The following is a 17,211-nucleotide window of genomic DNA, read 5'->3' as shown; positions in this document are numbered from 1 at the left end:
TTGCCGACGTCGTCTTTGAAGACCCGCAACGCCGCTCTCAGAATGTCGGCTCCACTGGCTCCGCTCTGATAATTCGCCTCTTCTCCCCTGTATATCGCGCAAAATTTTTTGACATCTCTGTCGCTTCGGTCCCAATGACTGCGGAGCATCTTCACATTGCGGGGAACGCTATTCGTCGGCCTTCGTGCGTTGTAAACTTCGGTGACTTTTAGCCAAAAACACTTGTGGGTTTATTGATTCCTGACGATAGGATCGTACGAGACGCTGATCCAAGCGTCGTACAGAGCCAACGTCTCGGCTTGGCTGTATGGATGACGGCTGCCGTCTCCCACAGCCTCTGCATCCGCTGCCTCCTCTTCCTCCTCGGCATTGACGCCGAGGCTGAGGTTGATCCTGCCGGAGCCGGAGCCTCCACCAATTGGCTAGTCGGGCAAACTGCGTTCAGGCACTAAAAAATTCTCCGGAATTTGGGATAATCCCGGCGATTGCCCATACCTCTAGGGGGGGAGGGACGATAGTATGCATCCACATCAAAATGTGGTGTTTGGTACGCCGACGGGGTGGTCGAGCCTTGGGTGCCCGGCGACGAACCGGGAGTACCCAAACGTTGTACATGCTTGCCCAATCGTCGAACGAGTTCAAGTCGAACCCGCCGGAGCGCCGCCTGTCGGAGCCGCCGGAGCCGGACATTTTTTCAACAATTTGAGAGTAGTGTTTGTGTGTAAAATGGAAGAGGAATGAGGAATGAGAGTAGTGTTTGTGTGTAAAATGGTGAATGGAGTATGAAGTATATTTATAGAAGAATAAAAAAATAAAAATAAAAAAATTGAAAATTCGGCCGTTTTGTTCCCAACGGTCATTTGACCGTTTGAATTTTTTTTTTTTTTTATTAAATTCGAATTTTTTTCGAATTTATAAAAAAAATAATTACGTCATAATTACGACGCCCACTCGCGGGCCGGCGAGTGGGCGTCACGCAATGCTCCAGCGCGCGCCACGTGGGCGCGCGCGTCGTCTCGCCAGCTCGAGGCTGGCCTCGCCGGGTCGCGTCGCGCGACGAGATGTCTCGTCTCTGTCTCGATGCTGACTCGTCTCGTCGAGACGAGACCGAGCCCGCGTTGCGGATGCTCTTAAGCCGGTGTACATAATCTTGATAAAATCTGATGAAAAAGACTATACACTCTGTACTTGTTTTGTAAAAGAACTTATTTTCCTTAATGCTATGAGAATGAAGTTAATTTAATCTTTTTTTATTCTGCTGGTTATATCATGCGCAAATAAGTAGTAGTAAATTTAAAAATCATTGTAGAACAAGTTTAATTCAAAGTGGGGATGATTTATGTTGAATGTCTACATGGCAAGTTAAGTTGTAACATTATCATCAGTTAATCACATCACATACACAAACAAAAATGCTAGAAGAAATTGCCAACATACACAACTTAGTACTACCAGGTATTATTACAATTTACAAAGGTCCCACCTTATTTTCATTACATACCAACCAAAGAAGAAAACAAAGAGAAAACCATCACTTATTTATACTTGGTGGATAAACTGGAGCAGCCCATGCACACAAACACAATGAAACACCAAACAAGAAGAAAAAAGAAGGCTCAAGAAAACCTAAGCATAGATGATCTTGACTCCACCAATGGTGATATCTTCCCCACCAGCTCTCGGCACCAACGTCACCAAAATCTTGTCATCATCCTCCACATCCAAATCCTCCAGCAGCTCCCTCAGCCCCAGCCTTATCTTGCTCCTCACCTTCGTCGAATTCTTGTGCGGCACCTGCGAGTACCCTCCCGCATACTCCGCCCGCTCCCTCACCTCCCCCGGCTCGTCGTCCTCGTCGTTCACAAACACCTCAAACCTCACAAACTTCGCCGTATCCACCTCAATCCCCTCAATCACCAGCAGCTCCTCCTCCTCCCCCTTCCCCTTCTTCCTCTTCGGCCTCTCCACCAAAACCCTCACCACCTTATCCAGCTTCACCGGGAACACATTACTCACACCAACCGCCTTACTCGCGATCTTCGACCTCCTCCAACGCGCCTTCGGCCTCTTTTCCAGCCACGGGAGGTCCACTTTCTGGTAAGAAAACCCCATTTCCTTGTCCTCCAGCGTGTCCTTCACCTTCACGCGCACGAGCTGCGCGTTCTCGTCGTAGAAGACAAAGCTGGCCTCCAGCCAGTCCTTGTCCTCGAACTCCTTAGGCCTGTGGCCTCGGAGCCCACGCCACACGGACCAGAGACGGTCCACGTTGGCGTGGTGGGAGTAGAATATGGGGTCTCGAGCAGTCGAGTAAAAGTTCCCCATATCCTCCCCCGCAGGCGAGCGGGGGTCCCCCACCCAGGCGTGCAGCGCAGTGTGGGACCCCCGCTCGACTGACCCAGGGCCGGGATCCGGAGCGGTCCCCACCACGTATTTAGCACCGTAGAAATCTTCTACGTTTGAGACATTCCGCACCATCTCACCGTACATTTCGGTGAGGTTGGTCGGGATGATGATATTCGGGTCGGTTTTCGAGGTCGAGGAGAAGAGGAGGTCGGCCGGGGTAGGCGGGAGGTGGGTCTGGTCGCGGCGCTCGTCGTAGAGAGGGGAGTTTTCCTTGACGAACATGGCCGGAATGGCCATGCCGTCGGGGTTGTCCCAGTTCCAAAACGGAATAGCGAAGGTGGGATCATCGATTAATTTCCCCAAAATTCTCTCGTAGAAATAGAGATACCATCGGTGCCAGGGGAAGAAATGCCAGCAGTTGTGGATTTGGAGCTTTTCGGATTCGTCTCCGGGCTGATCGTAGGTGAGATTGCAGTAAGCGCAGTGGACGTTCGCTTGCTGCATGAAGCTGCGGGGATCGTCGTCGGGGAGGGCCTTCATGAGAGCGATGGCCTTCTCGTACTTGGCGATGTACGCCTTGTCGACGAGGTGGGCGGCGGGGCGGAGGCGGCGGTGGTGGTGGTGGGTGTGGGGGAGTTTGTAGTCGATGATTTTGTCGGAGAAAGGGGGGCAGCAGTTGACGTCGAGGGGCTGTTGGGTGTTGAGGTTGGTTCCTTGGGAGCATGTGGAGAGGTCCGGGGAGGAGATGGGGGTGGCGGAGGCGGGCATGAGATTGGTGGCGCCGTAGAGGCCGCCGATGTTGAGGAGGAGGTTTCTTCGGTCGAGTTTGGGGTGTTGGGGAGTTTTTTCGATGTTTTCGGCGTTGCATGTGAGTCTTGAGGGGATGTGGGGTGGCTTTCCGGTGAGTTTCCGGCGTAGGGAGAGGTGGGAATGGGAGGGAATGGTGGGGAGGGGAAGAGGAAGAGAGGCCATGTTGGTTTGTGGGGTGGAATAGGTTATGATGGAGAAGATGTTATATAGTAGAACATGATAAAGTAGGATACAAAATAAAATACTCCCTCCGTCCCATATAATTTTACACAGTTTGACTTGGCACGGGTTTTAAGAAATGTAATAGAAAGTGAGTTGAAAAAGTTGGTGGAATGTGGGTCCTACTTTTAAAGTATTGGTTTTATCATAAAATGTGAGTAGCAATGAGTTAATGGAATATGGGGTCCACTGCCAAAAATGGTAAAAGTGAAATGGATAAAATTATGTGGGACAGACTAAAATGGAATACTGGGTAAAATTATGTGGGACGGAGGGAGTATACTCCAAGAGATTAAAATGATTAAATTTTTATCACTTAGGACATTCTAACTAGACATGTCTGATGTAGATATCAACAGAAGACATACATATGTCAACTACATTTATAAGTTGACATACAAATGTCTTCGTGCTGACATCCATAACGTAGGTCGTTGACATAGTTGTCAGTACTTAATTAGTTATCAATTTAAGATAGTTATCAACCGATCATATTCGTATGAATCACTTAATAAGGTTGAAGTGTTTATTTTCTCTGGTTTCGAACTAGTTAGAATTAGATACGCACGTGTGTTGGATGAAACTTCTGATCTATTGATTTGTTTGTTCGTGTTTTAGTTGTTGATGAGTTCCATATTAAGTTCGGAATAGTTTCTTGCGATGAAGTTTAACTTAGTTATAATCTTAGTGTGATTAATTAATTATGTTTCGGATCATTGCTGTTGATTTAGTTTTTTGAACTATTCAATTATTCAACCACTCCATTTCAAATTAAAATTTTACCTACTACTTCATCAAATTGCCCTATTTCTTTTGGAACTAATGGTTTCCGATTTAAGATTCATTGAATTTAGTTAAGTATACATTGTTGAAGAGTAATACTACTCTAATTATAACTACGTTTGCGAATGAAGTTTGACGGAGAACATTCTTCAGAAACTGTTCTTAGTCCATGTCCCTATGCCATGGATCTTCTTACAATTTTGTGAACATATATTACACATAAATACTCATACATAATTACAATATTTTGTTGTTTTTAATTTTTAATTTTCTATGAGCTTCAACATATTTAATATACTATGTAGTTTAAGTGTAATTTTGTGCAAGAAATTGAAGAAGCTGTTATTGAGACCTGAGAGAGGATTATTTTTCTAGGTGATTTTTTTAAGAGCTCAAATCATATCGAAGATATCTTCCCACTATGAGGGGAATTTTTTTTTGGTAACTATAAAAAAAATAATATTTCCCTGTTTTATTTAGGTTTGGAGTATAGTTTTGAGGATATATAACCTGAAACTGGCGGCCACCAGTGTACTTATTACATTTTGATTATTTTTCTTTACTCATATATACGCATGGCGGCTTTGAGTAGCAAAGACTTTTTTACAATTTTAAAATCTTAAAACACCATACGTCATGCATGCATACAAAAATTATGAATTCATATCAATATTATATTATAATCAATGTACAGGAAATATAATATCAACAAATAAGAATGGCGTAATTCAAACCTGCCTCTATTAAATTTCAGTAGAATGCTTCCAATTGTTACAATTGTGTTTTATTTTCGTTAATAGTTGCATTTTATATCGTCATTTTCGATTTATGTTTTAGCGCAAAAAAAAAAAAAAAAAAACTATTCAAATGCTAGTGTGTATCGGATATAAGTTGTCAAATTTCCAAATATTAAGATAATAATTTAAAGATATTTCAAATATATTGAACCCATTTAATTTTCTTAGCGATTGTTGTCTGAAGTTTTCCACGATGGATTAAGATGAAGAAAATACATAAAATTCTAATCAAAATTTTGGTGTCTAACCTTACACAATTGATGGGACGGTGGTAGATTGGTAGGTAAAGAAGAAAGAAGTTGTAGCTACAAAACTACTAAAACTCTAAAAGTGATGTTGTATTTGAAACGATTATAAAGTCATCTTAATTATATGTGAAATGACATAAAAGTTGTGAATTTTTTAGTTAAGTAATCCTTATTTTATGGGCTAATTGCACCTTAAGACAGAATCTTTGGCCCAATAGCACTACAACTTCACTTCTATAGAAGCAAGGTCGAATCTAAATTTTAGTTGAGTAATCCTTTTGGGCTCATAGTCATAGTGGTAATTATATTGCCTTATTGGGCTACAAATTCTTAATTTGGACTTGAAAATATTACTCCCTCCGTCCCGGATAATTCGTCCCACTTTGATCGGGCACGGGTTTTAATAAAATCTAATGGAAAGTAAGTTGAAAAGTTGGTGGGATGTGGGTCCTACTTTTAAAGTACTCCATTAGTTTTATAATAAAATGTGAGTATGAATGAGTTAGTGGAATATGAGGTCTACTACCAAAAATGGTAAAAGTGAAGTGGGACAAATTTTGTGGGACGGACCAAAATGGAATATTGGGACGAATTATCTGGGACGGAGGGAGTATTTTGGATTGAGAGTGGTGAAATGTATATATGGTGGTGCAACAACACGAGAATTGAGTACAAGCATGTGTAACGCATTTGCGTAAATTGAAGTCCGGTTCCAAAAAAAAAAAGGTATTATCGTATTAGTATGATATTGTTCATTTTAGAACAGTTCATTACGAATTTATTTTTAAATCACTCCCAGTAATATCTATACTAATTAGAGTTGTGACAACATTTTCTAATTTTTCTTGTTCATCAATGTAAAATGGTTTGCAACCAACATAGTTACGCTATTAAAAATGTATAAGTCCATCGTCATTTTTGTTTTAAAAATCGCTATGAAAACCCAATAATTTATAGGTAGAAAAAGATAGCTATCCGGACGTGCCAATTTTGTCAATTTTTTATCAATATATCTATTTTATAATTTGTTTAGACTAGATTTGGGCATATATAAGTTAGGTACAAGTAAATGTGACAAGCTGTTGGGATGGAGTAGTTGAGTATATACACTTAAGCATCACATGCATTGTCTATAAAATAAAATAAAATCATATCTACCACTTCGGAATTTTGCGATTTAATCAAAGCCATCTTCGGATTACTTCTAATCACTATGGTTCTTTCAACTAATTATAAGCCATGTAAGTTGAAATTGCAATATTGTTGGAATAATTAATGAAATAAATTAGTAATGATCAGAACAAACACAAACATGGGACAATAAAAAAGTGCTGTCGGAAACTATATCCATATAATAATTTCGTAAAATATCTAATACTACAAAATATGGTTTAATTAAAACTTGACAATTATCCTACGACTAATGCAATTGAAAAGTTGACTGTCGCATGTAAATGCTCGATCATGCTTAGGTTGTGCTACATATTATATTTTATATATTAAAATTTAAGTATTCTCCCTGCTCAATTAATCATGCTTAGGTTGTGCTGCATATTTTATTTTATTTATAAAATTTAAGCATTTTTCCTTCATATTTTCTAGTACTCCATGTTTAACGATTTGACTACAATTTTACTCGGTTGATAAGTGTATGTACTTAAATTGATAATTTTTAAATAATAATAATAATAAAATCGATGTATATATATTTTTTTAAAATTTTTTGTCTGGTCCTAAATTTATCATCAAATTTTTATATTATGGAGGTTTTATGGAGTTTGAAAGTTTGTTCAAGCATCAATTATCTAAAGTAAATTAAAATACCATTATACTAGTATAGCTTTTAAATATTAATTTATGGCGACAATAAATTAGCCAATTTGTTGAGGTGTAGTCCAATTCTAATATTACAGCCTTACTAAATCAATAACACTATTCAGGCAAGCAAAATGAAATATTCCCGTCATTAATAATAAACATTTTCAGCAAATTTGGTTGGATATTATATGATCAGTTGCATTAATTGACGTAATAATACCACTCATTAATATTTGTCGCTATCACATTAACAACTCTTCATTTCAGAGAAATAATAGCAAGTATAATACAGCTCTCTTTTTTCATTTGTGCTAATAATCATTTTCGCCATTTAGCAATCCAAGAAACGTTTTCACCAAATTACATTAAATAATATAAATGTCATTCAAGAAAAAAAAAAAAAAAAAAAAAAAAAAAACTGTTGCTAATAATGTATATTTGCAATTTAATCCAACATTTTTAGACGTGTGGCACGTTCATGTGCACTAGCTATATAGCAAACCACATATATAGGAGTTATAAACAAGATTTGACAAAAAATTATATGGGACAAACTTAAACTTAGATATTCTGACTTATAATATAGAGTGAACTACAAAAATGGTCTCTAGACTATGTGTTTATCTCGCTCATAGTCCCTGGACTTTAAAAATATCACCAGTAGTCTCTGGACTAAGGGTTTATCTCGAAATTGGTCCTTTTGGCTTTTTTTGGTACGAAAATACCCTTTGATATTATTTTGGGGGGTTTGGACAATTTGGTCTTTTCACACTTTTAACATTTTAAATCTGATATTATTTTAGTTATGTACTAACTTTGATATTATTTCAAAATTATCATTCTTCTTCCATTTTGTTATCCTTCACTGAATTTGTTTTTTTTTTTATTTCAATATTAGATTTAATTTTATAAAATTAAATTTAATATTTAGATTTTTAAATATCAATAAATTTTTTTAATGAAAACTATTAATTCATGGACACTATAAATATTGATTAAAACTATTAATTTTTGTTATTTAATATAATATTCAATTGAATTGAAGAAGTACAGAAATATAATATTAATCATGATGGAAAAATAAGAGTTATTCTATTTAGCCTCCGTTCGGTTGTTATAATTGCTTGTGATTAAATATTATGAAGTTGACTAAAATTTGATCCTACTTAAAATTTTATATAGGAGTATTTTTGTTGAAATTTTCTAGTAAATTTTGATTGTTTTCAAATTAATAAATGAAAATTATATTAGTCTTACATTAGATGCATATTTATTTCAGAATAAATTGTGTTATATAATCTATTTATGATTAAAGCTACTATTAAATATTGATTAAAACTAAGGCGTTGTCATACCTTATTGATTACATAGTACTATACACTATCAAATATTGATTATAACTATTAATTTTTGCTATTTAATCATTTTTATAATTAAAAAAATTTATTGATATTCAAAAATTAAAATTTAAAATTTTGTAAAATTAAATCTAATATTGAAATAAAGAAACAAAGTGAAGGATGACAAAAGGGAAAAAGGATGATAAATTTGAAATAATATCAAAGTTAGTACATGACTAAAATAATATCAGATTTAAAATGTTAAAAGTGTAAAAAGACCAAATTGCCCAAACCCCCTAAAATAATATCAAAGGGTATTTTCGTACCAAAAAAGGCCAAAATGACCAATTTCGAGATAAACCCTTAGTCCAGGAACTACTGACGATATTTTTAAAGTCCAGGGAACATTTTTATAGCTCACTCTATAATTTAACATATACTAGTACTCCATATATCCCTATTACAAGTGAAATTACAAAATACTATACTATAAATTTCATTTTCAACGAATATTTATTGTTGTTTGAATAGAATTTTCCCACTCTTGGCGTGTTCTTAATTATGTCTTGAAGATTAAGGTTTATTCGTTCATCAAATTACAAAAAATTAAGATGTGGATTAGTGTATGAATGCTAACACTGTCTCTATATCTTTACTTAAACACTTATACAATTGTACATAAGCTAATTTTAATCAAAATATGACAAAATTTGTGGGATGGAAGAAGTATAAAGTATTGTATTACGTATATGAAAATATTAAAAATAAGTACTATAAAGTATCGTATCATATATAAATGTTGAAAATAAGTATATTGAAAAAAGCTGCGCATGCATAATTTAATAAACTTAAATGTTACTCCCTCCGTTTCATAAGAGTGTCTCCGGTGGCGTCCCTCCCACTAGAACCTCCACTAGCCCTTCCTACAAAAACTGTCTGCCACATCAGCACTAGCCCTTCCCATTTCACTAGGACTTCCCATAATAAAATTAATAAATTCACAATTAAAATTAAAATTTACGGCATTAAAATTTACTGCATTAAAATTTACGGAATTAAAATTTCGACATGAGCCGTATTTATAGAGTTTTTTTAAAATAAAAAAAATTAATTTTCGGTGGGACGTCCTACCCACGCCACAGTGGCGGACGTCAGGTAGGACGTCGGGCTGAGGGGCGAGGCCATCCGACGGGCACTCGGGACGGGCGTGGGCGCCCTTCCCACCCACTACGGCGGACGTCCGGTCGGACGTCTGCGAGGGGCGACCGAGACGTCTGCCATTGGAGACACCCTAATAGAAGTTCATTTAGGTTGGAAAAGTTAAAGTAATATAAAATCTATTTTTACATATTGATTTTATAATTAAATATAAGTGAAATAAGTTAGTGGAATGTGCAACCTACTTACCCTTTACGTAATGTGTCTCTTATTGTGTAACGGAAGGAGTACAAACAATAAATTTAATGATAACATTAGTAGCATTTATAATAGTTTTGTACCATAGTTTGTCGGCTCAATGTAATTCCAATAATTTTGTGGGATTATTGATGGGGGTGCATGATTAAAATAAATATTTTATTATTGCGAGAACATTAATATTTGCATTGGAAGTTTAAAATAACTCTATTTGCAGTTTTGCACTTACAATGCTTCAAAAATAAAATTTTCACTCTCAATAGTAAATTTTCAGAATTCAATGCTTCAAAAATAGTTCTTAGTGGTTATATTGATTAATGACAAATGTTTTTATCTGAATTTCTCTCCATCCAACACTCCGATTACATGGAGATTATCTATTCGCATAAAAATGGCACAAGATGCTAAGACTCACCTTTAATTAGACAATGGTTGACACATAATTAAAGTGCTATTTCTCCTCGAGCTTATTAACACAAATATTGACTATCTTAATGTTCTTTTGAATATGTTTTGCTTTTCTAAACGGATAGTGATAAAATGTAATCTTATATATTGTACAAATTCAAAACTAATCAACATAGCTTCAACATAGTTTCAATACAATATCAATACAGTGTAAAATTTTAAGATTTTAATGTCAACACAGCATCAATTATTAAATACCGTTAAAATTGTGTTGATATTTTTCTGTTGATGTTTTTTTTTATCTGGTGACATTTTTCAATGGTCCAAATCATAGTTTTGATTGTACTTAGAGTTTTCATTTGATCACATTACCTAGACCTTATGTATCTTTATTGGCGCATTTTTTTTAAAAAAATGGCGCAAGATGCTATTATGGTAAATTTCAAAATTCAATTTTGTGTCATTAACATTTAGGGCGAATTAAATTACAATTAAAATATTACTCTTTAAATAGATTCGGTTGGTATCACATTTGTCCGTTGGCGTCCCTCCATCCAATGTTTCTGAAATTACTCTCTTGTCCTCATCTCAACGGTTTATCCAAATTTCTATCTGTATACGTAAAAATTCGAACTTTCAAACTTCCAACCTTTCTCTCTCATCTCCCCTTTTATCGTGTCCCAATAAGAGCTGTCATACATACACACAGGCTAGTGCACAATTGTCTTCATAAATGCCACAGCGGTTTCAAATTTAATGCCGCTTTGCTCTGCAAATACCCATCCAGTTTAACCTCTGCTCTTCACCTATTCTCAAGGTCTGATTTTCTAATAATATGTGCTCCTTTTATTCGATTTTTGTTTCAATGTTTGTTCCTAGTTTTTGTTAATGGAGGAGTATCTTTTTTATGCGATTTTGTTTTGGTACTTTTTCGCTTCACATTGATTGGCGATATTGAGCTTTTTCCTCTGTGAATGATTGCTCTGCTCTCTCTTTTGCTTTACCCCTCTTTTGGCTGCTTTCATTTTCAATTGATTGTAGATCCACTGCTGAATCCTTTTGATTGTGAAATTTCGTTAGGAGTTACAGAGATTGGGGATTCTGCAATGTGTTAGGTTAGATTTGTGGTTGAATTCTAAAAGAAACCTGCGATTTGGTTGAGACTTGAGATTGTTATCTCCAATTTCTGTGTTTTGCAGTTTGAATTTGAAGGATGTGACTATTGAATTGCTATCTTATTGTTTCATTCGATTAAGCAGATCAAAATTTAGAAGTTCATTTTGCTGTTGAAATCATTGATTTGCCCTGAAAGAAGAGAGAAATGCGACGAACAAGGTATTTTGCAGTCCAATGAGAAGTCTCTCCCTATTTGATTGTGTTTTGTGATTTGGTTTTCATTTTGCTCTTGTGATGATCACAGTAGAGTAACAGAAGTAGCTCAACGGCAATCTCCTCGGGGGCCTCCTAACGTGAGGACGTCCAGCGCTGATTCCGATCCAACACATGTTCGTCCGAGGACGGAGAGGAGCCCAAAAGTAGGCGATGGTCGGATACAGAGAGGCACCCAGTCTAACCCGTCGAATCAGAAGAAACTAGGAACTCGAATTGCGGATTTGGAATCTCAGCTTGGCCTTGCAGAGCAGGAGCTCAAGAGTCTGAAGGGACAGATAGTGTTAACCGGGAGTGCGAAAAAGGTGGGGCAAGATCAACTTGAGAAGAAGCCTAAGAAACCACAGAAGGCTCCTGAGTCATTGGAAATCGTAGAAAAGCACTCGACTCCAGCTGAGGCGCGAAAAGTGAGCGAGAAGGATAGCACAGCAGTGTATGAAGCATCAGACGAAATCCAGGACGAAACTGATGTTTTTGAAGTTCCTAATGAGAAGACAACTGTGGAGGAGCCTAAGGCTGAACCAGAACTGCCAGCTGAAGATGATGAACTCAAACCTAAGACTGTTTCGTTATCAGTTGAAACGCCAGCAACTGCTGAGCCGGAGAATCCGTTGGTTGATGAGTTGGCTTCAAAGAACGAGGAGATAAACTTGCTGAAAGCCCGTTTGGACGAGAAGGAAAAAGAATTGGATGTTTTTCGTCAAGAAAATGAGAGCCTAAAGAGCCAGCTTGATGAGAAGTTGCTGAAGATATCATCGGCTCAATCTGAGGTTGATGGACTGAACCAGAAGTTGAGTGTGGTTAGCGAAGAACTGGAGAAGAGTAAACATGGTGCTTCCCAGATGAAAGAAAAGTTAGAAGCGACGGAAAAGGCCAAAGAGTTGCTAGAAAATGAGATGAAGATGCTTCGTGTACAAACTGAGCAATGGCGAAAAGCAGCCGATGCAGCAGCTTCTGTTCTGGCTGGGGGGATGGAGGTGAACGGGAGGAGGATATCGGAGAGATGTGGATCAATGGATAAAGTCTATGGCAACACGTTCGATCATGTTGGTGGGTATACGGGTTATGCAGGCTCACCTGGACTTATAGACGATGGAGATGATGATTTTGGAAGTGAAAAGAGGAAAGGCATCAGAATGTTTGGAGACCTGTGGAAAAAGAAGAGCCAGAAGTAGATTTCGACAATGCCCTCTTTTATATAAACTGCTTTTTCTTGAGGCTTATGACAATGGTTTCTCACCATTTGTTATTTGTATTGTTGTCTCTGTATCCTGATTTTTCTATCAATCACTGTCGTAGAAGTGTCTTCACCATTAATTATAATAGATATGTACTTAATTATGATTTTCATGGCTGCTCTCGTACGGTAGAACACTAAGCTCGTCATATTTCATCAGATGTTCGTCATTCCATGTTCATCGGTCACCCTCTGTAGCTCCTGCTTTCAATAACTCGAATCTTAAACGCAAATTTGAACTTAGATATACAAAGATCATCACATAAAAACTAGCTAAAAAGGGCATATCGCAATTACCCTGTCTCAATCTTGCACAACCATGTCTTCAATCAGCATCTTCATCTTCATCTTCCTGCTCTTGTTTAGCTTGTGTGCGGTGTCAGGAAGCAGCAGAAACGTGGGTTAATTTGCGTGTGGTCGGCCTAAACAATCCAGGGTTAGGATTAACTGGACCAGTGGCTGTAATTACACTTGACGTTGCAGGAAGCTTATTAGCAGCATAATTTCAGACGATGCAGGGAACGAGAAACTCTTGTCGTTGGCCAAGGATTGCTTGCAAGACAGCTTTAATTCATGCATGCTTTGGGCTCATGTGATACGCATTATGGGATAAGGTATGATATACTGTTTGATTCGGATAAGGGAGTGCAATATAACAACTTATCAATATCATATTTGGTAGAAAATGGAGTACTATTAGATATAAATATTTAAGTATACATGGCATGAATGCTTTAAGCAAAATTGATCTTCATTTGGGTAAATGCTGTGTTTGTTTCTACTGAAATATAAATAGGTCACCAGTATATTGTCTTGTGTAGAATGAATAACAAGATTCTAACATTAAAAAAAATTAAAAAAAGTATTGCTATTCCCAAGGGAAAAAGAAGTTAATAACATTGCTATTGTGATGATAAGACCAAAAGTTTGGAATCCCCTCTGTCAGAACAGTATGTGTGGTTTTGCTTTCATTAGACAATACATCATCTGGTAACCTTGTAACCCTGCAGAGCATGGAGCATATATGCAAAATATTATAAAAAGGCAATAAGGTAATAAACGTAGATAGTAAAATTAACAAGGAAAATAAAGAAGTCATCAGTTCCATGCAGTTCAAAGTAGAGAAAGAAGTCAAAATGTGCATACCTTCACTCTTTTCAGTAGATCCTTAGCCTTCGGATCGTTAATGAAATGATCACGTACCGGCTGCATAGTGTTACAAGGCTAAGTTAATATGCAGGTAACAAAAGAACGGGAACTGAGTTTGAGTCAGGAAATCAATTCTTCATATAGGTTCATAAATTGGATTCTGTGCTTTTCCTATTAGTCAACCAGGCCAACAGGTTCAGATACTCGTAATAACAAGAATCAAGTCGGTAGCTATATGAGATCTGAATCTAAGTAAAAATATTGCTGATAAGCTCACATGGAAAAGAACATGAAACATAGCAAAATATGAGTCGTTTCAAAAACAAACACTTGGGTCGTGCCAAGAGGAATAATTATATATGTAAATCAATACTTAAACAGTCAAAGCTATAACTGATGTAAGGTACAGATAAATATTACCTGCAGTATCCGGTTTAGTGATTTAGCAAGAGCAGGTTTGAGATCTCCAGGATGAAGCTCTCCACTTTCGTAGTCACCAACTAAATCTTCAAAACTCTTGTAAGTCCTGAAGGATGTGAATGTGTAAAGAAAATAGCTATAAAATGTTCCAAATTAATTAATACCAACATATATATTTCTGCAATATGGATTGAAAATAAAAGGTTTAAGCAAGTCACCCAAGACTGGGACTAGATAGGCAAGTGTAAAATAAAATCAGAAGCCAGGACTCACTTATCACCCCCGTTCTCTGGTTTTCGCTCAACTGTGAACTCATTGAACCATGGGATAACAATGTATTTGATGTACTCTAGGCATGGGTTCTTTTCCACCACTTTTGGGGGGCAGAAGGCTTTCTTTATCTTCAAGTTCACCTCAGCCTGTGACATTTGTATTTATCAAGCTAGCAGAGACTCACAAGTAAAAGTGTAAAGCTATAATAAGAAATTGCTGATCATGGTCCTTTGTTGGAAACTGGAAATAGATAATACCTCTTCATCCTCCATGAAGATAGAAGAAGATGGATCACTCTTTGACATCTTCTCCTGTCCTTCCTGCAGACCAGGGAGCATATCTGCGTGTAATTTAAAACAATTAAATTTAACATAATTTTAATAGGACTGTCACGTTTGTGAAAATGGTAATATTATGCTTACGATGAGACAGTATAATAGGCTTGTTTTTTCTTTTGATGTCATCACAATATTCCCTAGCCAACATATTCACTTTGCGCTGGTCCATACCCAATTGGCAGATGTCAGCCTGTTTCAATGCACAAATTCACAAGTCACAATATTGTTATCTGATGTGTCTTGCCTTCAAAGTTCATTGATAATATTTCTGTTTCTCATCACTATAGAAAAGTAATGAATCATAATTAACAAATCAAAGCTAAACAAATATAGTGTGCACTATTAGTTTTACTTTTATATACTCAAACAGTATGTCATTTCCAAATTAATCCAAGCAACAAAAGCATAACTATACACTGTGTTCATAAAAAATCACCTTAAGAAAGAATATATCGGCGCATTGCATGCATGGATAGAATATCTGGGCTGCTGACAATTCATCTTGCTCTGACCGGCCCATAATTTGACAGCACCTAAAAGACAACAAAAGCTAAGATATAACGGTTGTGAATAGACATTCACTTAGCAGAATTAGAAGGATTTCATACCTCAAAATCCTAGGAAGCTTGTTTCTTCTAGCTATGTCCATTACAAGGGGCCAGTACTCGTGAGCCCGGGAGTTGATCTCCTCAGAAGACCATAGAAATTCTACCTGACCTCCTTCGAGGTTCATTCCTACAGCTTTCCAAATCTCAATTAGGTATTGCCCAATCACTTGAATTTTTTTTAAGTCACCACCCATTTTGTTATTCAGCTGTGCGAACCAATCTGCAATCCATATCTTCACACTGCATCCAGCAGAAGTCAGTTTGTTGACATTGATTGCCTTCATAACTCCCTGAACATAGATGTTCGATCGTTCCATCAGACATTATCACACATAAGCATCTACATTATATTGTTTCCAAAATTTACAGGTATATTCATGTTCAAGGATAAGAGTTTATGTTATGACAAGTGAAATCCACCACCAAAAAGTGCTATTGCACAATCACATCCCATCAGAGCAAATCAAAATCATATAACCCTATATCACTATCCTACTATATGAGATCCAAGTCCTCAGAATTTTGGTGCTAAAAATACTCTGCAGCAACAGTTCTATTTAAAAATCAAATTCAAATCAAGCCAGAGGCCACAGATCCACACTCAGATGATGACAAACTAGATTCATTAAAAAGTCTGACAATTTCCAGAAATACCTAATGAAGCATTTTTCCCATCAACTGAAGGAATAAATAAATCTACTAATCATCAAATTCTGCACACGCTTAACAATACCAAATACAAACAAAACAATTAATCAAATATTGAAAACAAAGAGAATATTTCCGCTAGACTATACAAGGAAATGGATTCAATTCAGTAACCTGAGCAATATGCATCCTTCCAGAAGGTTCAAATCCATCATAGCAGACAATCTGAGGCTTCTTCGCCAACAATCTCTCCAATTCATCCTCCTGTATGCACTCCTCACCGATGCTCCTTATTAAATCGAACCTCTCCTTCAAGCTCAGCCTATACAGTTTAATCCAACTACTTAAAATTCTAGATCATGATAAAATCTGCCTATAGGACTAGAGAGGACTTACTGCGGTTGAGGAGAAATGGAAAGAGACTCTAGCGGCTGAGACGGAGGGACTTCACTGCCATTGTTGCTGCTTCCTTCGTTCTCCATTGAAAGTGTAGGGTTTAGTTTGGAGCGACAAAATTCCAAAATGGGATATGTTCATTGACTTTACATATTTAAGATTAAATAGGAATATATAGCTAAGAGCATCTCCAATAGGAATAGATTAGCTATAGGCTAGTCACAAACTCCTTTTGTCACATCATCAACACTAAAATTTCTCCTACTACATCATCAAGACAAACAACTAGACAAACAATAGGGCTAGCTAGCCAAAACAATCAAAATTTAAAAAAACAACTAAATTTACGGAATTAAACGTAAAATACGAAATTAAATGTACGACACATATACGGAAAAATTCATTAATTTCATTTAAATAAAAAAAAGTACATTAATTAAGAAAAAGTACATAATAAAAAAAACGGGCTTTCACACACGAGCCCCCGCCTCACTCTACTCATCGTTGTTGTCATCGCCGCTTCGCGGGACCCCCAAACCTGTCGCATCTGAGCCCCCCACCTCTGCCGCGG

General features: G+C 37.1%; 2 protein-coding genes and 1 pseudogene across 5 annotated transcripts; 1 reads left to right on the top strand and 2 right to left on the bottom strand.

The window, feature by feature from the left end:
- Nucleotides 1–1,434: 1,434 nt before the first annotated feature.
- LOC125203561 (polyphenol oxidase I, chloroplastic pseudogene) lies at nucleotides 1,435–3,321 on the bottom strand (annotated as a pseudogene).
- A 7,503-nt stretch (nucleotides 3,322–10,824) lies between these two features.
- On the top strand, nucleotides 10,825–12,921 carry LOC125198545 (interactor of constitutive active ROPs 1-like). 4 transcript variants are annotated; one of them, XM_048096858.2, is made up of 3 exons: nucleotides 10,825–10,999; nucleotides 11,442–11,517; nucleotides 11,606–12,921. In XM_048096858.2, exons 2-3 carry the CDS (start codon nucleotides 11,504–11,506, stop codon nucleotides 12,744–12,746), a joined length of 1,155 nt encoding a protein of 384 aa, XP_047952815.1. In that variant the 5' UTR covers nucleotides 10,825–10,999; nucleotides 11,442–11,503; the 3' UTR covers nucleotides 12,747–12,921. The 4 variants fall into 4 exon arrangements, with proteins under 4 accessions (XP_047952815.1, XP_047952814.1, XP_088916208.1 ...); XM_048096857.2 differs by having other exon boundaries at nucleotides 11,603–12,921; XM_089060082.1 differs by lacking the exon at nucleotides 10,825–10,999 and adding an exon at nucleotides 11,013–11,297.
- Nucleotides 12,922–13,541: 620 nt separating this feature from the next.
- Nucleotides 13,542–16,795, bottom strand: LOC125198547 (tyrosine--tRNA ligase 1, cytoplasmic-like). Its single transcript, XM_048096860.2, has 10 exons — nucleotides 16,641–16,795; nucleotides 16,419–16,566; nucleotides 15,597–15,886; nucleotides 15,425–15,521; nucleotides 15,073–15,178; nucleotides 14,908–14,990; nucleotides 14,651–14,796; nucleotides 14,378–14,483; nucleotides 13,955–14,014; nucleotides 13,542–13,812 (listed from the first exon to the last, which is right to left on the bottom strand). The coding sequence occupies exons 1-10, from the start codon at nucleotides 16,724–16,726 to the stop codon at nucleotides 13,792–13,794; spliced, it is 1,143 nt and encodes a 380-aa protein (XP_047952817.1). The 5' UTR covers nucleotides 16,727–16,795; the 3' UTR covers nucleotides 13,542–13,791.
- Between the last annotated feature and the right edge of the window lie 416 nt (nucleotides 16,796–17,211).

Source organism: Salvia hispanica, chromosome 6 (assembly GCF_029641045.1).
Source record: "Salvia hispanica isolate PSC_SH4W2 chromosome 6, Shi_PSC_v1, whole genome shotgun sequence".
NCBI classification, from domain to species: Eukaryota; Viridiplantae; Streptophyta; class Magnoliopsida; order Lamiales; family Lamiaceae; genus Salvia; species Salvia hispanica.
This window is presented reverse-complemented; position numbering and strand designations above follow the sequence as displayed.